General features: G+C 35.7%; 1 protein-coding gene across 2 annotated transcripts in view; it reads left to right on the top strand.

Annotated features, from left to right (window-relative positions):
* Nucleotides 1-25011, top strand: part of ADGRA1 (adhesion G protein-coupled receptor A1) — a 253537-nt gene that overhangs the window by 186062 nt on the left and 42464 nt on the right. The window contains exons 1-3 of one of the 2 annotated variants that reach the window (XM_021536447.2): nucleotides 17388-17420; nucleotides 17675-17882; nucleotides 18805-19013. In XM_021536447.2, coding sequence (XP_021392122.1) covers nucleotides 17400-17420; nucleotides 17675-17882; nucleotides 18805-19013 — 438 coding nt within the window. In that variant the 5' untranslated portion in view covers nucleotides 17388-17399. Of the gene's footprint in view, nucleotides 1-17387; nucleotides 17421-17674; nucleotides 17883-18804; nucleotides 19014-25011 lie in introns of those variants that run through there. The other variant, XM_021536446.3, reaches the window with a different exon arrangement.

The following is a 25011-nucleotide window of genomic DNA, read 5'->3' as shown; positions in this document are numbered from 1 at the left end:
AATGTTCAGGGTGCGAAATTGCAAACTCTCCTACACATCCAAGAGAAAGGGTGTGTGCTATACATCAAACTACAAAATTAAAGGTTTTTTTGAAGTGGACATTGCCAGAGCAAATCCAACTATATTATTGGACTAAGGCTTATGATACATTTTCAGCAGGATATCAAATTACTTCAAAATGTATATTGCACAGCAATACAGCATCAACATGGATGGGAAATAGATATAGAAGCCTAAGCAGGGGAAAAAAAAAATCACACACATTTTAAAAACCTTTGTACCCTTATAACATTCTGTTCCAGATCATCTGTGAAATTCTCAAAAATAATAAATTCAAAAGTTTTGCTTTAGATATTCAAATTTGTACATACAACAACTCTTGCCTGCAGACTCAATCGTAGTGTCCACTTCTCCCCACCTTACATAATTATGGACTTCTCTCAGGAACTCTCAGTTCATTATGTACTCACCTATCTAAAACACAGCCTTTGAATTGGCTTAATTGCTTCAGTCAGCCACGTCTTAAAAAATATCCTATTTGATTGTCTCCATAACAGAAAATCTTATTTTCACAGTATGACTGGAAATGCCAATCAAAATTGTATCAATTCCTTTATCTATATCTGAAAAGAGGTTAACTGCTCAGAAGAAAATAATAATTTTTATTTTTTCAGTTCATTGATTCAATCCACTAACTAGTCAGACATCAAAATGTCTTTCAAAATGTTCATTTTTAAATTACTGCCTTTCCCTTGCTTCAGATGAAAATACATTTCAGGATTAGATTAAAATGTGATCAAATAAACACATACTTTAAAACATTAAAAAGGTCGGTGTTTCTAAGGAATATGGGACTGATTGTAAAATTGAGTTGCTCTGTCTACCTTCAGCAGTTAATCAGCAATGGGAATAGCAACATATTATTGTTGGAATATTTATATTCAAAGAGGAAATGCCAGCCTCTCTAGATAAAAAGAGTGTAATCCAAATCTCTGCTTGCCAAAACTGCTATAAAAATAATGATGGAGAGTGATGACAAAAACTCAAGTCATCCCAAGTCTCTTCAGATAATTGGTTTAAAAAGGGTTACTGAAGTGCACTTAGGTCTCGAAGACAAATCCTAGGACTTTCCTACAAGGTGAGAAAATACTGGCATGCCAGGCTTAGCTTTCCTGTCTTTATCAACCAAATAACTTAATGGTATTTCCTTCTTGTTGAGCTGTGTTTTCTGGCTTTTTGCAGACCTGATTCAGGAGTTACAGAATGAAGTTGCTTTTTCTGATTTGCTCCAGCTTTTAACGTGGCCTTTTCAAATGCTGTCCTGCAGGTACCTTAGAGACAGACTATGATGTTACTTCTGGAGAGTGGCAAGCTTGGGTTCCCTTCCCCCATGTGCGTTCTTCCACATTTGGATAAATGTAGCAGTTACAGCACATTTCAGGACTCCAAAAATGGGGGCAGTTTTCTTAAATGAGCTAGTGTTGCATCAGTCACCTGAATATGTAAGGTGCAAGACTTTGTGCCAGTGTGCCATTACTCTAATAAAATAATTTGCAAGGTTAGATCAACCATCTCTGTAATCATCTGGGAGACCACAGGTTCCTTGTTTCCTCCTTCTCCCTCTTTCTTTCTCCTATCTCTTTCATTAGGTTTTAATAGCCTGATTGACATCTGTTTCAAGGGGATTTACTGATAGCAATTAATGTCTAGAGATGGAGATTCTCGTCTAGTTTAGGTTTGTGGACTGCCTTTAATTTGAAAAAGCCATTCAACTCTGGTTCAGCTGGCTGTCCTTCAGTGAGACAATAGGTGAGATTACCTGTTGTAAACTGCAGTGATTACACCATAGTCTGATAGTATGTGCAGGCTGAAATGATTGTGGCTATTGCAGAGTTATCCAGAGTCTTAGAAAGAAGAAAAAGAGTATTGGACTGTAGGGAAGAGAAAGAGCTCCATTTTAGTTGTTTTTGAGGCTTAGGAGTAGACTCTTAAGAGGAAGATAACCAGGAGAGGCCTGAGTCACAGAAGGGAGGAAGGAATTTGTAAAAAGCGAGAATTCTTTAATCCCACTTTAATAGGCAATGCAATGCAAAAGGTCTGAATCTGTGGAGTGTAACTGAGAATCCAACAGCAATATCATGTATTTGAAGTTGTTTCACGTTAGGCCTTGTTCTCTCCCATGCAACTCATCAGATACATTTTGTGAGTGTTTCATTGGAATGGAATCCACGTTGTGTACTGTGAGAAGGCTTTATGGAATCATGGCAGTAGAGATCTCGTCAGAAAATTGGAAAATTGGCATTCAGATATGAATGTGATAGAATGGAAGTAATTCCAGAATATCAGACCAGTTTTCCCAATCTAATCTAAAATTGTAATACGGACACACCCATAAGTCAACTGTATTCAAGAAGCATATATCTGACAAATTTATTCAAAAATTTTGGTGAGACCTATTTTAGAGGAATGCAGCTGTGAAACCGAATCATTTTTCTCATTTTTAAATTATCTGAAAGACTTTTGCCTGAGTTTATAATTGTAGAATCATATTCTTTTTTAAACTGTGCTGTAAATACTTTTTTGAAATGCAGAAAGAAAATATCCGTTAATGTTAGCAATGCTACTTGAACCCTATTAAGGCATCTTTGACACAAGAGTATAGATGCAGCTTCAAGGCAAAATGATTCACATCTGCCTATATTATCATCTTGATTTACTTTTAATTTGTATTTTATTTTATGATATTACACTACAGCTTAATCTAGGAGTTAATGGGTTATTACAAATCTGTTGAAATTCAGTAACAAGTCAGTAAATTGTTTTCCCATTGTCATTTACCTTTAACTGTGCAGCCGTTTTGCTGTTAAAAAAATAATTGTTCCTGTCTGTGTTTGTGGATTTGGAGCCCCAGGTTATATTTTATTCCTTCTCTTGCTTTCTACCTATTTTCTCCCTTGAAGTTTTCTGTTTTAACATTTAAACATTATGTGCTCCCATTGTTGAAGACCAAAGTGCTATATAGAAAATCCATTTCTTTTTCTTTCTTGCATGTAGTGTTCCTGTCAGTTCAGTTTAGTGTAACCTTAAAGAAGGGTTTGATTTCAGTCTGTGCTTGATTTCACATTGCCTGTCACTGATAACAAATGTGTCCACAGTGATCTAGAGCTGAATGAATGTCTGTGCTATTTCCTTCGTCAATCTCTTAGATATTATTCTATGATTATAGTTATTTTTCTGACTTTGTCCTCTGACCCGCATTCTCCCATAAATGAAATATAAAACTGAAAGCATTGTATTAAAACTGAAACTTTTTATTGCATGTATTTTCCTGAGGTTTAGGATTTAAAATTCCTCAATCACAGATTAAAAATGTTTTTCATAGCATCAGACTCCTTACAGCCTCTGAATGTTTTGAACTTATTTGTTCATTTTTCTTTCCTGAAGTGTTTGTAAGGTCTCCAATGCAACAAGTGCTATACTACTGTATAGGAAATAGGAAATGTGCAGGAATGTTTTTTTGTTTAGTTGTGGCACTTCCTCCCACAAAAATGAGTGAGTGTAGAATGTATCATAAATATGTGTATAGCTCAGTATGCAATATTTACAGTATCTTTAGTAAATACAGAACTCTATTTTTTCTGCCTTTGATTTTTAGTTGTTTGTATAAAAAGTGGTGTTATTAATTTGTTACATTTAGCTTGCCTATACGCTACATTTTTAATAGCTTAGCCACCTTTCTTTAAGCATTTAGATTGCTCTCTGTCCCCACTGTCAGTATACAAATGCACAATTGCTAAGTGTGTTTTATGTTGTTGTGGAGGTTCTTGTTTTCCCTCAGAGCTTTACATCCTACCGTTCCAAAGCAGATCTGTTCATCATTGCCATTATGTGTTTATTCAATGACAATCATGGAAATATAGAATAATTTATGTTGGATAAGGGCTTAAAAATCATTGAGTTGAGCCATTAAGCAAGCACTGCCAATTGCATTATTAAACCATATCTGTAATTGCCACACCTAACATGCTTTTTAAACATCTCCAGGGATGGTGACTCAACCACTTCCCTGGGCATCCTGTTTTCTGATATCCAATTTAAACATTTTTTGATATCCAATTTAAAACTTCCCTGGATGATGTAATTTTGCCTTATTCTTTAACATATTGCTTGGGAGAAGAGACCAACCTTCTTCACCCAAGCACCTTTCAGGTACCTGTAAAAAGCAGTAAGGTCTCCCCAGAGACTCCTTTTCTCCAGGCTGAACAACCACAGTCAAATCTGACCATTTACTGCAATGCTTGGCAATCAAAAGGATCTGAAGTAGCCAGGTGGCTCCTTCAGGCTGATCATCAGACAAGCAACTGTATGAAGTTGTAAATATGATGTATTCCTGTTACTTCATATTGCTTGGCTGTTTCAAAAGCAACTGAGGTTTCTCTTTCCATGTAAACTGATTATTGAAAATAAAAGCAAAACCAATATACCAACCAACCAAAACACACAAATCCAGTAGTTTACGAGGAAAGGCATTTGTTTTAGAATTCCTTAGAAATTATATTCCAAGTTTCATGTTATTTTCCCACTGGAGAATTCCTGCTTGATACTTTTGATGAACATGGGTTAAGCTTTCTTGTCTAGTTAGAATCTGTATAACGAGCGTACACTGATGATCTTAGTGGTACTACCCAAGGTAATCAACAGCATCATTCAAATGTAAATTTTAGAAAATGATTAAATAAATATTCAAATGCATTTTCTTCACAAGCTCTCCTATGAATGTTACAGTGCCTCTTCTCCATATGCATCCTGCATGTTCAGGGTATTAGGAATTTTAATGGTCCTCAACTTTGTATTGAGCAAGAGATTACGATTCACCTTTAATTTCTAAGAAAAGTCACTGCAGCTCTCTGAAAATCTCCCAAGTCCTACTTGGAATTAATGTAGTGAGCTAAGTAATATTACGAAACCTAAAATATTTATTTGTTCTTAAACCAGACTTTTACCTTAGGGTAATGCTGAATTTGTTGACTTAAATCATTGTTAGAAATGGTCTGCACAAATTCAAACTGATGCTGTATGTGGGAGACAGCTGGTTGTCATGGTAACTGTAGTGCAGTTTTTAATTCCACTTGGTGAGTAATGCTAACACAATGTTTCTGAATAGACCATGGCTTAGCAAGTACAAGTACCTTGAATTCTCCATGTCAGTGTTACAGACTAAGAAAATTCTTTGTTCCATATATATATAGTGCCTAATTCCTGGCTTACTGCTTTTCAACAAAGACATTTTAAAAGTGTATCTAAATAGCTAGAGGATATCAAAATTGTATGGAAAATATGCTTTTGGTGTGGCCCTCAAAGAGCCCAAACAAGGTGATAAAATTAAGAGATAGACCTTAAGATATCTATGACCAGCGAATATGATTTTGTTTCCTTATAATTCTTTGTCATTGCATTGCATTGTGTGTCTATTGAAGGAATGCTGGATTATAAAAATTTAGGCAGAAGAGAACAAAATAGCCAATCAATTTTTATTTTTATGTTTATTTGTGGAAGGAAATAGGACCTTAACTGAAGTTATTTAATTTTGTTAAAGCTGAGATACTCACTTAATGCTGTGCTTTAGAGAAGACCTTTGCTTTTCAGGTAATGTGTCCTATGGGAAAGAAAGAAAAAGACCATAACTCTAGGTGTAGTTGGGGAAACAGGACCAAAATCTGTTTGCTAGTTTGCAGATTACTATTTTCTAGACCCTCATAATTACTATAAAAACACTTTTCCTTTATGTTTCATAATACAGAAGAATGAGAACACAAATTTAAGTAGAGTCTGTGCCCTTGGCAGCAGTGTTTCCATTTCACTGTGGATATATAGATCTTCCAGGACTCGGAACTCCTGATGATAAAAGTATTTCTTATTGCCAAGATAGAAAATTTGGGACTCTGCCAGTTTTTAAAAAATACACTGTCTTTCAGCTAATAATGTTAGTTATTAATTTTATACACGATGTTGGCCCTTCACTTGGCACGAGAGACTCGCCTTTTTTCTGTATCGATTTCTTCTTACCCCCCTTTTCCTACTTGAGCACATTTCTTTCAGACCCTTGCTCTAAATAATTAATTCATACTCTCAGGTACTCATGTCAGCATCTGGTATAGCAGTAGTAAAAGTCCAGAAGTGCATGTGTAGGATTCACCAAAGTACTCCCATCTGATTTAATGCAGAAAGTAAAACTGGGAAGTCCAGAAGGAAAAGGTAGTGAAATGGTGAACATATTAAGTTTTTATGTTAGAAAATGAACATTGCTACTGTCCAAAATAAAGGCATATCAGGTTAATAGGAGACTGGAAGTGATTCAGCAAGAATGATAACACACTTAAAAAAAAAATCCATCAAATGTGGCAGTGGAAGTCCTTGAGAATCTCTGAACTATACACATTGTTGATGTGCCTGACTGATAAAATAAAATCTGTTAAAATAAAGGCCTCTGGTAAAAATTTTTGAACACATTAAATATACTGATGCCAGAAGAATTGACCTTTATGGAAAAAGATTAGAAAATCAGTAGAGCAAGAAAGACCAAGAATATTCAAACCATTGTGAATACTTGCGATATAACAATGTAAACCAATTATTTTCTCTACTTATTAAACTGAAAATTTTGTATTTATATAATTAATTTACAAGACTTTAAAAGTGAACACTTCATGGAATATACACCACTATTTTTAATGAACATGTTGCTGTTGCTTTTTCAGTATGCAGGCCCTGCAGCACTAATACTTGAAAACTTCTATTAATTCAAAAGCCATGAGCAAGACAAAAAGCCTACGTCTCCCTGTTTAGTCCTGTAGTACATTGAAAACTGGAAGCAGTTTTATATTTGGAAGAATTACGGTAATTATTTTTCCCTTTTGTTTGATCTAAGAGAAGAGAAGACTGATCCAAGTTCTCAATTATTACTATATAGGTCTCATCCCATGTAGCTTTAGCACATGTCTGAGTATTTAAAGGAATCTCTTATATCACAAATCTCTTCATTATATTAGGAATCCTCATTCTCAATAGTCACTGAATGGGAATGAGGCGATTCTCCTCCTGGGCTTAGTTGAGACCTCACCTGGATTCAGTCACTGTATGAGAAGCATCAAGTGACCTTTGGTGTCTGAAATCCAAAGGACTCGCTTGACTGAGAGTGACAGAGTGCATACTGCCCCAGAAATATTACACTGTTCTCACCCAATATAAACTAGGAGTTTTCAAGTGATGAGAGATGACAAGTACTGATAATGTGTGCAATATTTTTAAAGTCTTAATCAGGGGAATATCATCACTATTTCACAAGCAGTTGAACTACAAAACTTGACTAGAGGATTAAGATTTTAATTCAGTCAGCTTTTAGAACTAAAATGATGTCAAATAAAGTGATCAGTAGGTTGGTGGAGATCTGGTCTGAGGGGAGGTTCACTCACTTCACTTCCATTGTGGTTGGATTTGGATTTTCCTGTGGATAATGCTAGCAAATATTTTTGATTTGGATTTTCCTGTGGATAATGCTAGCAAATATTTTTGATTTTTCTATAATTCTGTGACAAAACTCTTAGAAAAACACAGCAGAACCAATCAAGGTAGATTGTTCCCAAGCTCTCATTAGAACAGAAGTGTGTCCAGATAAGCTAGTGGTCTGTGATAAGAAGAGAGTACACGAGATTCAGCTGGAGGTAAGTGTTCTCTTTGGCTCTGAATGTTTTCTGGCTGAACTAAAGGATGGCACCACAGATTTTCACATGAGCTAGAGTCACAATGTGCCGGTGGCTGTGTCAGCATGCATGGTATTTGGCCAGAACTGAAATTCAGAGGTGAAATTTTGACTAACATTTCACTGTCATACTGAGCTCAATATCTTGTATTTTGTGTCCACACTGGGTGCATCAGAATGCTGAAGATGTGTGTGAGACTTACAGAGCAGGGTATGGGATTCTGCATGGGAGCTTTGGGGAGCAGCAGCTACTGATGACTTCAGGCACTGGCAGTAGTGGAGTGTCTTCTCCTTTGTACTCAACACCTCAGTTACAAGAATTCTCTGAAAATGTCTCTTGCATTCACTTATACACATGTGCTTTAGCCCCATGCAGCTCAAGGCCCTTGAGTACTTCCATTCAAATGCAAATACCTCTGTGACACAGAACCTCTCTCTTGCTGATGTAACTGTACTCACTTCACTTCCTTTTTTTATATTTCTTTTTACCACATGTGCTTTCTGACTGTACTGATAAATTGACTACGTGGCTGAAACTCAGAAAGAGAATTATTATTTTGGCAAATTGGAAATAAAAATATATCAATTTTTCAAAATTGAAAAATTAGTTTTGGAGCAGGAGGGAAGAAATCATATTTGCTCCTCCTGAGGAGGCGTAATTTCTTGATTAGTGTGAAGATAGTGAACTTGTATCCTGTAACTGAAGGAAGAGAGGTGTGACTGTGCATAAAAAGGAACTAAAGGAAAAGGCATCTGCTTTTCTTTTTCACATACTTAACTGTCTCTATATAACAAAGCAAAGGAATATAGTGATCTTACATCTGGTTCTAGAAATGTGTGCCTTGCTTACAAGAGTAATGTTGGGTGTGAATTGTTTAATGACTATAGGCAGCAGAGATCATTCTTGATGATAATACCCAGATGATTCAAAATCAGAGTATTAAATCATTTTATGGTGTGGAAATTTTAAATTCACTTCCTGAAAGATCCAAAATGCTAAAATTATTTTCAGCAGTTTGAGCTTTCCTCCAGTATCAGAGAGGGACAATGTTTCAGTAGTCATCAAGCAGCAATGTCAGCATTTCATTGCAGTCATCTTTATGAAAAGGCAGCATCAGAAAAGCACTTGGACTTCTATACAGCATAGGTAATGTAGAAGCTCACTTTGCCTCAGGAAAATGATATCAAAATAGTTTATTACAAATTTCTGAACTAAGCTTTTTCACTACATTCCCACTTATATTACTAGATGAACTACTATTTATCTAACTTAACTGAAAGTGTGAATATCACATCAGTGAAATCAGAAGTCCTATCATCATGTCCTACCATATTATTAAATAATTGCAATATTCAGTCATTGAATTCAGTTTTGAATTACTGTATTACCTAATGGTTGCATCACTTTCTACTCATAAATGTATCTATAAAAATTATCTAAGTCTTTAGAAAAATTGTAATATCTGTAATGGTATGTATTGCACTCTACTAAAATGCATATTAATTTTGTTTAGTACCAAGTAAATTTTCTCATGCATAGAAGCCACCAAGTGTCCCATCTCCTTTTAATTAAATTGTGCTTCTCCAACTTCAGAAATAACTTTGGTAACACTTTTTTTCTGACTGTTGGTAAATATTCTCTTTGTTCCTATTCATAATATTTTGTTATAAATCATAATTAATAAGCTATGCAGAAATACTGTTATGAGGTCTAAATTAACACAATTCACCTACTTAAAAAAATAAATTAAAAGTTACTATGGCAAAAAAACTTATGTATGCCAGTTAAGTCAGAATTCACATGACTCCTTTTCTAAACTGGTAATATTTATGTGTAATTGAATTTGGTGGTCAATGAGCTGTAGAAATTTTGGTTAAGTTAGGTATTCTGTATAACTATGATGTCCGTCCTAAGATCCATGGAGATAGCTTTGCAATTATGTAGCTTAAAGTTCCACATAGAGAGCTCATGAAATTTTTTTTTTGTCCTTATATTTTAAAATTCTAGCAGAAGTCCATCCCATCCTCTGAGTGTGCCTGGAACAACTAAAACCACAATATCAATGTAACAAACTTGAATATTCTTATGATCTTTCCAGAAAAAAGTCATACATTTAATGTCTGAAGATTGAGCTTCCAAATAAAAAGGAAAAATACTCCTTCATCACAGGCTGTTTAGAGGAAAATGCAACATTTCTAGGGGCTAATGCACCCCTGAAAGCCCCAGTGACCCAAACTCCCGAGAGGATGTTTTCCTGTAGATTGCACTGCCAGAAGCCATCCTTCTCAAAAATAAAACTGCAGTGAGTCTCTGTAGGTCCACAGCCAATAGTGTGAATGTTGGAGTGAGTCTAAAATCCTTTAAGACTTCAGTGATCTTCCCCAAAACCCCAGTAAATTCTAGTTGAAAACTCAGAAGCCACCCTTAAGAACTCTTAAATTCCCAGGAAGGTGAATTTTATGCATTCTGCAGCATAACTTTTTGCAACATGGCAAGTCAGTTATGGACCTTGAATTGAAGAAGTCATTTAGTGCTGCCTGAAAAAGTTTGTTGGCTGCAGCTCTTACATGTTTCCAGCATGTTTTCAAAAAACTTGTTTCTCAAAAAAAAAAAATTATATAATTTTCACACTTATTTTATCACACTCTTTCCTACCATTTCTGTATAGTTTTTTTAAATTCTTTTTCTTCTTAGTGAGATTTTTATTACCTCTATTAGCCGTATATTGGGGATGTAGGTAGAAGGTTCAAAATTTCCTTTAATCAGGAAATTCATAAGTTCTTAGAAGAAATTTTAAATACTTCTTGTAAAACAGAGAAATAAATCAAGCCTTTCTAACATTATTTTGTAATTCTGTCATAGAGCTTTCTAGTACTCTCTCAAGAGCAGGTAATTTTTTGTGTCTATAATGCCTGAAAAGTATCCCACCCTGTCTATTATAAAGGCTAGGAAATATTTGCAAGTTTTAAGTCTGCGTTTTTTGCTCTTGAATAATGTCCTATTTGTCCTTGTGCTCATGCTGGCCATTTGCTTACATGGCTTTCATTTTGCCAGGCTAACAAAGCTAAGCTCCTTTATTTTCCACTTGTGAAAGAAATTATTCATTCTAAGGGTGACCCTCATAGCAATCCTCTACATCCTCTCTATTCTGGACTGACTTTTCTTCAGCCTAGTTGATCAAAATTGTGTATTATATTTCTGATTAGGCCTTTAAAATCAGAATATTTACATGGAAATGAGTCATATTGTATGTTCTGGATTGTATTTGTAGTCTTTTTTTTAATTGTTAAATCATAGAGGCTCTGAGTCATCCTGTGATCAACCAGTGCTTTCACATCCTTGTCCTTATCTTTTGCTTTCCAAAATTGCTTGTTCCACCAGCTTATAATAGACAATCTCATTATAAATATGTAAAACATGATTTAGAACATTGTCTTAGATGACATTCCTCTTTGTTTCAAGGTCATCAAGCAAAATTTGGAAGTCTTCAAGCTGGTTTTCATACAAACTTTGGATATTTTCAATCCAGCCTGTCTTCTCCTTTCAAAGTAAATAATTGTATTAGCAATTGTTTGTTCCTTATTCACCTGAAACTAATTGCTACTAGTTCTTAATGTCTCAAAAGAAATCAGGTGAATTGTATTGCCCTGTCTGGAAAAATACTTATTGAGGAGAATTATAATTTGGGTCTGGCATTATTTACCTTTGGTAAACCTACTCTGTCTCCCTTCATGTTCTTTTTCTTTCCTTTCTTTTTTTTTTTTTTTTTTTTTTTTTTATCACTTTTTCCTTAACAATAGCTCATTAACAGGTCAGTTGTTGCTTGTAGATTTGCACATATTTTCATTTTCTTAGAAAGTTTGCAAGATGCTCAAATATGAAATATAAAATCCTAATTTGGAGACTTTTGGTTTTAACTTTTGTTGTAAAAAGGGCTACTGACAATCAGATTTACAGATTATTTTACATTATCAGCTTTTCTAAAATTTCAGTGCTGTTTGCTATATCTGTTTTTATAGAAACAGATTTTCTAGAAAACTTTTGATGCAATTTGCATATATTTATTATTGATGCCACAATTTCACTGTGCATCAAACCACCCTTTATGCCTGGCTAGAACAAAGACTCTATGCTTAGTTTTCTAGAATTGAGATGGAAGTGCACTGCAGAATTATTACATAATGACTTTATAACATAATAATCCCAACATGCTTAGCAGTTTTGTCTCAGTAGCCAGGTGATTTGATGTTGCATTTTTGGAAGTACTGCTTAATTTCATCCTGGGAATCTATACAAACTTTGCTTTTCACCTGCTGCTAGTCATGCCTGAGCCTTTCCAGATTTGGGTTTAAACAGCTCTCCAGAAAGTGCAGTTAAACTAAGACAAATTAGTAGCAAAATTATGTAGGTAAGTTAGCATGGCTGGGGGACTCCTACTTTCCTTGCTTGGTATTATCCCATTAAAAAAAAAACCAAAATCCTGTTCCTTTTAACACCTGGCAAGTTGCTTGTCTTGTATAAGCGTTTTCAAACTGGCATTGTTTTCATTATTTTTACAAACCCCTTATTTGGTATTTTCCCACCTAGTCTAAATTTTGGGGGCTTTTTGTTGATACTTTTAATCCCAGAAAAAGCGATCAGAACTCATGCACAGACTACCTAAAGCTTCACAGAACTGGGCCAAATGACTGTCCTTATCTCATATATTTTGTGCTGAGGTAATTCCTAAGAAGTGTTTTTTAAATACCTACTAGGAGAAACAGTTGAAAAGCACAATTGTGCCTCTTTCTATTTGTTAACAACTGAATCTTTAACATAAACCACAAATTGAAATCTTCCATTGCTTCTAATGATCTGCTGTCTTATTTGAGGGACTAAATAAAATCTATTATATATGTATAATTTATTTGCTTGATTTTTTTTTATGATGACATCACTGTTAACTCAGTACATATTTAATAGTGCAGCTATTAGAGCTCTAATTTCTACTTTTTTTACTGTAACTTTATATAGCTTGTACCTATTTGGGCAGCACCCTTATATCTTTAATAATTTAATATATGGTGTCTTGCATCTGAATCTCTACACCACTTTGTCAGATTCTTTGAAATCTAGAAAGAGTGAAGCTGCTTTTCCAGTTCTCCAGGTTTTAGGTGATTTTATTTACTCTTTTTTTTTTTTACCTCCTCCAGATTTTCTCTGACCTGTTGTTAAGGTGCTGGTTTTTAAGTTTAGGAAATTGCTGATGGAAAAATATACCTTATGACTCTTCTGAGGACTAAGAATTGGATGGTTTCCTATGAAATATATTTTATCTTAAACAGAAATACTGTGCCTGAACTCAAAAGTCCATCTAGTACTGAGACATACACAAGGAAGAGTTACTAAAAATAGTTTGATTTTTGTCATTCCACAGTGGTTACCAAGTAGGTTTCTTGATAATGATTGTTTGATAATGAGTATGGTCTCTCAGTATTATGCTAAATTTTTGGCAAGTTGAACACTGTGATGGGAAAACAAAGCTGCAAGAGTAAATGGGAGCAGGACTCTTAAAGGAATTATGAAAGTAGAAGGGCCAACATATCACAAAGTCACCTAAGGCAAGAGGCTGTCTTTCCTAAACACTTAAAAACCCCTTGTAAATGCTAGCATTTGTTATAAGGAATGGACTGCTACCAGAATAAAACTGCCTAGGGAAAAACTTCACTTTAAATCTTTCCTTTTTCCCTTAAAACATTTTTAATAAGGGCCACACATGCATGAGTTGCAAGAATGCCAAGCGTCCATAGCTCTCAATATCCTGAGGACCATTTCCACTTTAGAATGAGATTTTTAATTCAAATTTAAAAATTTTAGAATACATTTGGATTTATTGGTTCTGTTTTGGTGCCTCAGATCTTTTGAAAAATTACACATACACACACACACACACACAAATAGGTCTAAAATGGAAAAAAAACCCAAAACTTCAAAAGTACTTATAAAACTGTACTGTCCAAATGATGTTTCTAAGTGTTTAAAACAATCTTTCATTCTGCTTTTTGGATAGTTGACTGGGTTCCAAGAAGTTGTATGAGCCAGGAGTCCTAGGAGGTCTCCCAGAAAATCCCAAGAGCTGGTTTAGAGCTGATAAGCCCTGTATCCCTGGCTGCAGGTCACAGTGCAGATCTTCAGATATCTGGGCAGATGACATGGAAGACACTTTAGAGAGTTTGAAAATTGCATAATTTCTATCATATTTGTGTGCAAATGGGTGGATGTCTATGAATAGCTTTCATTTTAAAATACAAGCATTTTCCAGAAGAAAAATGCTCCTTAGAAGAATCTGCACTGTGTTCAGGATTCCCTTTTCCTAATCAATGTGAGTACAATCCAGTTAACAGGACTAAAACTGAAATGGGAGTCATGATGGGATTATTGACATTCTGTTTTGAAAACACTCACAGAATGTCTAAATCCTGACTAGTGAAATGCTGACACAACCTGTAAGCTTTTCCAGGAAAATATGAGATGCCAGTGCTGTCATTGTAAAGCTGCAGCTCCTGTGGTGGGTCTGTATTGCTCTTTCTCTCTTCTCAGTGCTGCAGGCAGCATTTTGCCACTAGCATGCTCAGATACTTTACTTCCTATGTGATGTGGTGATATGGGGCCCAAATTTAAAAAAAAATAAATGAGATGATTTATGTGAATTTTGAAGCATCTGAAGCACAATACTTGATGTTGCTGTCATTGGTTTTAGTAATACATGTTCCCATATTTCATCTCTGAACTCTGGAGCATCTTACACGGCAAAATAAATGCCATCATTTTAATCTCACTTTAGTGAGAGGGAAACTGAGGCAAGAGTGGGGAACTTCCTTATGCTTCACTTTACACAAGATTAGCAGAATACAAGACTGAACCTTCAGCCGGGTTCCCTCTATCCTCTACTACAATAACAGGAACTACCTCAGTGCTCAGATCCTTCCTCTCATGTGAATAGTAATACTATTGAAAATTCTCACACATCTTAGATGAAAATAATGTATTTATTCATATTTTTAAACAGCACTGTGAATGTGTGGGCCTTCACACTATGTGCATTTTTCATTAATATCATACTACAGGATCTTGTTGGCAGGCATGTTGCTGTAGCAGACAGTTGGATGTTTAATTTTGAGGAATTGCTAAGTAAATATTTGATGTGCAGCGAGTAGTTTGACTTTGTGTACATTTGTCCAGTTAAGGAATACTCTGTCCCTTTGCTCCAACAGACCACCTGCACTCAAAAAAAAAAAAAAAATTAAAGTAACAGGTAGTATAAATGAGCAGTACTCATAATAAAACTGTACTCCAGGAAGTGACTGTAGGCAATTTAGTGAAGTTTATTAAATAGATTGTGTTATGGGTATTCATATTCATTCTGAGCAGACAACAAGGGGAAAATGCTCTCCTGAAGTCCGATCAGGAAAATGTTTTCTGTAAATGTGTCTTTTTGTCAAGTAAATAATTTGATGTTGCTGCATGTTTGAGATTTGCTCAGTCAGCCTGAGCAGCGCAAGCAGTCCACACTAATTCCATTGTGCACAGCTTCTCTTGCCTGCCTTCGACCTTGGCCCTGTGATGTGAAGCTGCAATCTGTGGGTGAGGCTGGGGCACCATGGACAGGTCCCTCCCTCCCTGCTGATGCTGGAGGGTCTCTGCAGGCAGCAAGGGCTGGGGGCAGCTGGTCCTGCCCAGCCCTGCTCGGGCACAGGTCAGCAGGGAAGGGCTGGGGGCAGCTGGTCCTGCCCAGCCCTGCTCGGGCACAGGTCAGCAGGGAAGGGCTGGGGGCAGCTGGTCCTGCCCAGCCCAGGGGCTGCCTCCAGCCCCAGCTCCCAGTGCTTCAGGTGGGAGCAGGTTCCACTCTGCACCTCCCAGTCCCACAGGCAAGCTCTGTCTACACCATTACTTTTTCTTATTACTATCAGTAAGTCCCAATGGAGAAGCAATTAGAGAACCACAATAAATTAGATGATTTGCCCTCTTAGCAAAAGTTGTTTTCTCTGGCTTCTGTATCTGCTTTTGTCAAGTCATAGCACATTGTTGCTTAACCCAGTGCCTTTAGCTGATGGTTTCATTATCATAAGCTTATTCATATGCTTCTATCCTTCTCTTTTTGTGTATAATGAGTAATTAGTGTAATTTAATATGTCATCATTGTTGCTTTTTCCAGCACAGAATAATAATAAAAATCCAGCATAAATATAAAGTTAATCGCACTGTAACCTCTCTTACACATCTGTACATCTCCACATAAGTCCTCAACAGTGATCTGGGGTATGATAAATGACACTTTTTAAAAACTCCGTGCATAGTTTTTGGTAGCAATTTTAAGGCCAAAATGGTATCATCAGAGGTTCAGCATATGCAGATACTTGGGATATCATAGACTAAATACGTCTTTTTCAGAAGAATGAGATAAAGCCAATTATAACAGTTTTAGTGAATTAGACAGTGGAAACAATCTCAGGCTGAGTGCTTGATGTTTAGTTCAGTTAATACCAATTAAAGCCTTCATAATAATTTAAAATTCTAATGTAGAAATGTTCTGTTGCTATTTGCTCTTTTTTTTTCCTGAGTACTTTTAATGAGCAACATTGCCTAGATTGAATACTTATTTTAAAAAGGACGTTTTTGCATTTTTACTGTTAAAATCTGAAAACCTTCCTAAAATATAGATGGTAAAAGGAAAATGGTGTACAGAAGTCTTTATCTCTTTATTTAAGCATTAAAATGATATCACAGACTACTCACGCCTTCCTTCCATATTTATTCCATGGTCACTAGATGCTTCTCATACTCATTTTAGTTCGCTGATCTCTGTTATACCTTTTATCTCTCACATGTGTATTTCTCCCAGCACATGGATGTATATTAAATGTCATGTTTCTTTATATTGTTGTGAAGATCATTGTTTTACTTCTGAAATAGGTAGTGCACATGTGCTATGAGCAAACTGTGGTAATCTATGTAAATTATTTGCACGGAGCCATACTCTGCCCTTGGGGGAAATGCAAATTAGAACATTTTGTAGTTTGTTTGTTTTTAAATACATACACTTTTCACATCAAGGCTCAGGACAGACTCCCTGTTTATTTTTCCATTGCTCATCATTTGTTATTCCTTGTAAATATCTCAGTCTTTAATGATTAGTTTGCTACACTGGCAAATAAAAAATGCTTGATGAGTGAAGTCCTCAAAATACAATGTTTGTTGTATTTTATAGCTCTGCTGTAAGGGATTTATCTGCTTGTAAAAGGGTATGTAACACATGACTCAAAGCCTTTATAGTGATCTGACAGTTATCATTAATTTTCTCCCAGTGTTGTCTTGTTTTTTTCTTTTACATTAGTGTTTGTAATGTTTTTTTAATCCTGCATGACTAAAACATAGTTAACTGATTTTCCTTATGTGAAGCTAGAAAAGCATATTCCTAAACTGTTTTGTTTACTGCACTTGCAGTTCTGTGCAGATGTAATTCGTTTAATAATAAAATTATTTTTATACCCTTTAAGTACCCTTTCTGAGAAATGTTTTAATGTAAGTTGTCTGATTCTATTTTAAGTGAAGGAGAAAACCTGGTAGAGGTTGTCTCTTTAAATCAGATCTGCAGCGTTGATGGACCCTCTAGCAGGCACGGTAAGAACCATTCTCACCTCTGCAGCAGGGAGCTTGACCATATAGACTCTCACATTCAATCAAAACGTTTTCCCTTTTAATATGCACTGTACCAATCCTATTCCCATGGTTACAGCCCGTGCTTCTTTGGTTGCTTCCAGACTGTTGGAAAAGGAAGGCAGCATACATTTCTTGTACAGGAGTTTAAAACATCATGAAAGCAACCCTGTTGTGATTTGCATTTTAAATGTTTCTTTTTTTTTCTCATTGTACAGAATGCTGTAGCAGTAGCTTCAGTTCATTTGCCACAGTCTGTCTTCTCTCAGTCTTCAGCCTGGCAATCTGTTGATAACTCCACTTGCAAGCTACAGTTTATTGTCTTTCGGAATGGAAAACTCTTTCCTAGCACAGGAAACTCATCAAATCTTGCAGATGATGGGAAACGTCGGACAGTTGCCACACCAGCTGTTTTTGCTAAAATAGGTGAGAAGCTCTTATGCATTATTTTCTTTCATTTAAAAGCTACGGTATACTTGATTGTGCAGAGAATAGAGGGGTAGAGTATGCAGTGTGCTGTGAGGCTGGAAACAGTCTGTCTTTAGTACAATGTTTGCAGTTGTTCCTATCTGCACGATATTATTCAGATTGTCCTGCAAATAATGAAATGTCCTTGCACTACGATTAGAATGCAAATTCTGGGCTACTGTTTGTTGACTGTGTTGTTACAGATGCTTGCTTCTTAAAGCTATGGGAAGGAACCTTGTTTTACTCTTTACAGTTGCAATGTTAATGTCCTAGGCACTGGTAAAAATAAGGCTTTTGGAGTGGGAGTAGTGTCCTGTTGCATGTATCAATAGTCAGCAGTATACTTGCTGATGCAATGGATGTAAAACAGGTGTTGTTAAAGACTTTTATCTAAATGACATACATTGTATGTGCTAGTGAATCACTATTTTGATTAATTGTTCATCCATGCAATTTTACTAATTTTGTCCAACACCGAGTAGTGCTCTCATTTCTATTAACATTTTTAAATGTTTGAATGTTACTTTCAAAGTGCAGAATTGTCTCAGCAAATAATCATGCCATGAAACTGAGCCGTTCCTGCAGTTACATGGGCAATAGTGCAAACTGGTCATAAATGAAGAATCTGAAACAATAAAAAAGATCCCTTTCGTGAGGAATGATTTGATCATTTTGACACAATACGTGATTTAAATGCTCAGATTTATTCATACCATTGCAAACTTCTCTGATGCGAGCACTACCTTTGATTTTGACCATTAAGATTTTATGTCCTCTGTCTTTTTTCCCCATAGTTTAGTGTATCTGGTCTCTTTACAGAGCATTCATCACTAAAGGGTTTTCCACTCCGTCTCTCTGATTCAGTTTTTTCCTTTTGCAGATGGGTGCAGTTTTGGAAACCTCAGCAGCCCTCTTACTATAGGATTGAGGCACTTTGCACGGGGTATAGACCCCATTGCAGCCTTCTGGGATTTTGACCTTCTAGATGGACATGGAGGCTGGAGGGGAGAAGGGTGCCACATAATTAGTTCTGCAGGCAATATTACCACCATTCAGAGTACACACTTCAGTAACTTTGCAGTGCTAATGGTAAGTATATGACTTGGCAAATATACCTGTATTTCTCTCTCTTTTTTGCCATGCATTTTTGTTTTATTTACATGCATCTGTTTCATTCTGATCTGTTTCATTCAACTGACCTTCTGGGTTTTTATAATAATGTTTAGCATAGAACAGTGTAAAAGGAAGTAAGTTACTTAACTGCTAGTAAGTGAATAAACCTAGTGGTCAGTTTTAATATCCTGAGACAGGCCTAATCAGAAATGACATTAACTTCAGTCTTATAAATGAAAGTTCCATCAAGGAATGATTAGTACATAATGGTTATAAATTATATGACGGGGTTTAAAAATGTATACTCCTGTGTGCTTTTACATCAGCACATCTCAGAGGCTGGTCTGCTTTTGTTCCTGCCCTGCACTGTGTTGATCATACTAATTAGTTGCAGGCATACCGCAATGTTGAATCATTTAATAAATGGAGAGGAATAACATCTTCTGTTCTTTTAAGTATGGACAGAGCTGTCCTTGTTGATTCTGTGGGAGTTTTGGTTTGTACACCAATGCCGATAGCCTACTTACAAAATTGCTGTCTGTGAAGGAAAATATTCCTGTGCAGTGCTAACACATCAGCTGCTTTTACTCTGTTCTCAGTCACACTTACAGTTCCCATTGCAGTTATTTAACTAACCTGCTTAACAGAAAGTTACCTTCATGAAAGCAAAAATATGCATACAATGATGAACTGTTATTATTCACGAACTAAAGGAAAGCAAACAAGAAATTGAAAGGTTTCTAAGCTTTAGAAAATGTTTGCACCCTTAAAAATATTTATTATAAACCAGTTGTAAAAATATTAGACATGTGTACTATTAATACTAGAATGCTCCTGAATGCTGATGCAGGATTGCACTGTAAATGCCGCTTGTGTACTTCACAGAAATGTTTATAGTTGAGTAAATAATGTATTGTGTGTATGTGTAAGGGACAGCAAACACAGGCGACAGGAATTGCGAGGACGTGTGCAGAGAATACCAATCTGCTGCTGTCAGATGGAGCCCAGATGGCAGCCAATCATAGCACAAAGCTCTGGTGCCCACGAGTTAAATGCAGATATTATCGTCCACTTCGTAAGAACAGATTTCCCTGACACTTAGTTGAACAGTTGAACATTTTTTTTACCCATTATAGAATTGTTCAGAATTTAAGAGCTGTTCCTCAGATTGGATGACATTAAATATACCTTATTTTCTACAGCTCATGTGAGATCCCTTTTCCCCCAGCCTCTTGTTTCCCAGAATGGGAATCATAATTTTGCTTTGAGGATGCTTTTCTAAATTAATTAAAGAAAGCACCTGTTGACTTTGCAGGTGCCACACCCAAAATGGCTTCCTCCTCCTTCAACTGCTGGAGTTCAGCATGTTACTCTTAAACTTTGAGCAGTTACTAAATGTTAATTAACTGTTTGCAATCAACCAATTACATAGTTTGTTTTTGCTTAAAAAGTTGAATACTGACACAAGGGCTGCAGTTAAATTTTGGTTTGTAAAGCCCAATTATCTCTTATAAGGTGTAGGAGATTGGTTTTTCTACAACTGTAAAGGCAACTGAGGTACTTTTTACTAGAGTTTTTGTATCTTGTCTGTAATTCTGCTTTAGGCCTTGTGTTAGTTTAGTTATGAGCATTTGGCTGTGCTTTATTTCATGTGTGCATCTTCCAATTTTATCTGTGTAAGATAAGAAAGTAGAATCTTAGAATCACCCTTGCTTTGCAATTTCTATGGTAGCAAACAATGGGATATGTTTCTTAGCTCACGTTTCACAGTGACCTTTAAGGAAAATGATGACAAGTAATTTTAAAATATACATATAAAAATATACACACACACAAATCCACTTCCCAGTCATTCCCTTTCTAAACAGATAACAGAAAAATTTTGTAGCTTCATTATGTTCAAACATTTTCATTCAAGTATTATTTCTTAATCACTGTTTTGTGGCATAAAGAAAAAGGATTACTTTATTTGATAGAAACTATGCTTTTCTGGGCAGTTCAATTCTCGTACCAGAAATGAAAAATACTTAATTGTTCTGCATTGTTACTAATTTATAAAATGAACAGTATAAAGTGTCTATGTGTACCTTATTAATTTATATCTATATTCCTAATGTATTTTAAAATGCTAACAAACCATTGGCAAATTCAAGATACCTGGCATATGGTGTGTAGCTAATGAAATTAGCTACAATATCATGATACATGTCATTAATCTGTAATTCATCTGTTAAACAAGAAAAATTCATAATTTATTATGGTTTGGGGTAATTGCAGAAAACTGAAATAATATCTGTAAACTAAAAAGCAGCACTAAATCTTTACATTACAATCAGAATTGTGTACATCCTGCTGTAGATTAAGTTGAAACAGAAACCTCAGTCAATCCAACTGTCCATTATATGGCTAGTAGAGTCCATATTCTGATTTGTCACCTTTTCAAATAGTAAGACACAGTTTCCTAAGGTGCTTTCATAGAAGTTGTTTATGCCTATGTAATGTAAAAGGGTAAAAAGAAAGGTTTTCTAGAGTCCTTTTTTTAGAAAGGCAGCAATCAAGGATTTATCAACTACGATTGATAATTAATAAGCATGAGCATACTTCAAGTGAGAGGAGTCATGTAGAGCCCTTTGATTTCTCTCTGTGACAGTTGTTCAAGTGATGTCATTGAGAGAGAAAGTTTAGTTTGAAGGTTGGTTTGGGAAGAAGGTACATGCTCCTACCCTCACGTGGCCTCACACTTTTAGTTTGCTCTGGGTTGGGCTGGCAAATAGAAGTAGAATAATAGAGTCAGACATAACAGAGATTTTTCTGATCATGTTTCGAGTAGTATGTCCTAGAGGTGAGAGTAAAACGTAAACTAACTCCCACATTATATTCCTTCATTTTACTTCACATACTGTGTGCTTAGACCAGTCCTCTATTTTGTCTTTTCTTCTGTTATCTGTAGGAGGAAGAGCTCATTACATTACACCTCTTTAGGAGGTGTCCAAAGCCCTCTAGGGTCCTGAACTCTGCAATATGATTGATTTTCTATTTTAGAGTAAAATGATGAATTTATATACTTTGAAGCTTTGCTATAGCTAATGATAAGTATTTGCTTTTTAAATACCACATATTTATGCTCTTGTGTGAACAGAGTTGCCTATCAGTATTTTAATTTTTCATGACGACACTTGTGTATGTTATGACCAATCCAGAGACCTCTATATCTGAGTAATAACTCTTCAGGAGATGACAAAAATATCCAATAGCAACAATGAATTTCAAAATTTGCTAAATACATTTTGGCATACATTGTCCTTTGTTCTTCCTTTCATTTTTCTTAGAACACAATAGAAATTCAATAGTGATGGATATTACTGTAATTGTATACAGCATTTCCTTTCCCCTTTAGACTGCTTTGTCAATAGTAATTTCCTCAAATATGCCAAATAAACACAAATAAAATTATTAAATCTAAGTATTATAGCTCCCAATTAACATAAAATGGATTAATAAAAATTCTTAGCACTTCTAATTGTAATCCTTAAAGTAGGTTAAATCAACATAAAATCATAAGTAGCTCCTTTCCTGTTTTGTCACAATTTGTCATATTCCAACCAATATAGGTGTGGGTTTTGTTGGATTTTTGGGCTTGCTTTATGTGCATAAGGAGTAATTATTTGTAGAAATAGCATGCATTCAGCGGATAGGGCTGAGGAAACTGAGCTGACAAAACCAGAGCATATTTGAAACTGTTCTGGAAGCAAACCTTGGAAAATGGTGTGAGTGAGAAACTGAGAAGAGGCAGGATACTAGGAATGGATCACAGTAAGAGGCAGGGAGTTTTTCTCTTGTTTTGCAAACATTCCCCCAGTCTTTGAAATATTTCAAGAAAAGCTACTTTTTCAACATTTTCATTGTTACTGGAGGCAATTGCAGACTTTCTTAAGCCTATTCATGAAGTTCAGTTCTGAACAGAATTCCAAACTTCAATCTTTCAGGTCTTTTCCAAATTAAGCAGCCTGTCTAAGCCTTTTGAGAAATTAATTCATGAGTCGGGGAAGTATTACAGAGATGTCATTTAGAAGGTTGACATAATTACAGTATTTGACATTTTCCCCATAGAGAACACAGGGTTTTCTCATCACAGGCTGTGGAAACATTGTTCTGTACTTTGAAAAATCAGTCTGCCTACAACAAGAGGTTCAAGAACGAAAGTTTCAAATCTTTTTTCATGTTTAAACACGAAGTTAAACACCTACAGGATAGATCTTAGCAGAGCTTATGCACCAAAGACTGTGAAAGTGATCCAGAAAGTTTACCTGCTATATGTAAAATTAACATTTGTTGTAGTGGGAACAGCAAAATTATGCTGGAATTAGCACGTGTGTAGATGTTTCCCAGTATGAAGAGGCTGCAAGGAGGCACATGCTCCTCACTTCAGTCCTCAGCTGGCATGTACTGCTCTCTGCTCATGTAATGCTCATCAGAGAATGCTTAGCCCATATGGACAGTATTGAGCCCAGCCCCCAGAAAAAGCTGCTTTTTTAAGAATATTCCTGAATATTTAAGAATACTCCTGAATATTCTTTTGCACAAAGCCTTGGAATTAGACTACTCTTAAGAGCAAGATCTGCTTTTTATTTCTTTTCCTTCCATGAACATTTTATTAAATTGCATTTAATAATATGTATTATTTGCTCTGTAAAAAAAATAAACTGTCCTGGTAGTGGGCCCAAAATTCCAGGCTTGTCTCCTCCAAAAGGCAGTGATTTTATCACAAATCGGATCTCTGGCTCAAGCTTTTTCTTTTTGTTTGTTTTTCCTTTCTGTTGGCTGAATGGCTCTTGCATTCATCATGGTGCAACTTCAGCCAGGTAAATGGATTCTGATTGTAAAGCTCAGTAAAATAGCCAACTCTTGGAAGATAGATGGAAATTAAAGGCCTGGAATCCAGGCCTTGGGACATTTCATTTTCTTGGTGGCTTATACTGGGCTCCTTTTAATTCAGCAATGTCATTCTTGTACTGGAGTGCCCAAAACTGGACACAATAGTTGAGATTTGGGCTCATAAGTGGTGAATAGAAGGGAATAATAATTTCCCTCCCTCTTCTGTGTGCAGTCTTGGTAATATGGCCCAATATGGGATTTACCTCATGTGCCCCAAGAGCTCACCACTGTCTTGGTTTGTTTCACACCATCTTAAAAGGGTGAATGAACGACAGTTTCTCATTAGACAGCAATTAACAGGCCTTGTAGATGTAGACACCAGTTTGTAATGGTCTGGGTCTTGTAAGTAAGTATTTGTTTTCCTGGGGTAATTCCTGTGGTTTTTCAATATCATCATGATTTGAATCCCCTCTAGGAAATAAAAGCAAACCTAACTTTTTAAAATGTAACATACAATTTTGCTGCTTTGCATACAGCATTTTAAAAAATGCTTCTTTTCTGCATGTTGTCTTCCCCAGAAGATTACTCAAGGGGAAGTTGATGGATCAATAAGGTTTAATTATCATCAGAGATCAGACAAGATGCATCTGTTATATATCTATAATGAAATCAGCTTCCAATATACAAGACTTCTAAAAAGGATATTCTACTTTGGCATTAATGATTTACATACTCAACATTTTACCATTTATTTACTGTAAAGGATTAGATAAACTATAAAATTCATATTTAAAAATGGAAGTAGCTTTAAGATGCTGATTGTTCTTCATTCTTCTGCAGGCAAAATGGTTGTATTCCTGTAGGACACATGGCATTTGCTTTTATATGGATGATCAAACACAGGGAGATGTTGAACCTTGCATTTACACTATTAAAAACCAGTTCTTTAGTACACAGTGATGGTACTCAAGTAAAATTGCTTTCATTTTTTTCAAATGTATAGCTACACATTTCAAATGTGTAACTTCACTGTGCTTCCTTTTTCACAACTTTAACTTTCCATGGTGATATCCAACTTACTTATATTTAAATAACTGTG

Source organism: Lonchura striata, chromosome 7, assembly GCF_046129695.1.
Source record: "Lonchura striata isolate bLonStr1 chromosome 7, bLonStr1.mat, whole genome shotgun sequence".
Taxonomy (NCBI): Eukaryota; Metazoa; Chordata; class Aves; order Passeriformes; family Estrildidae; genus Lonchura; species Lonchura striata.
This window is presented reverse-complemented; position numbering and strand designations above follow the sequence as displayed.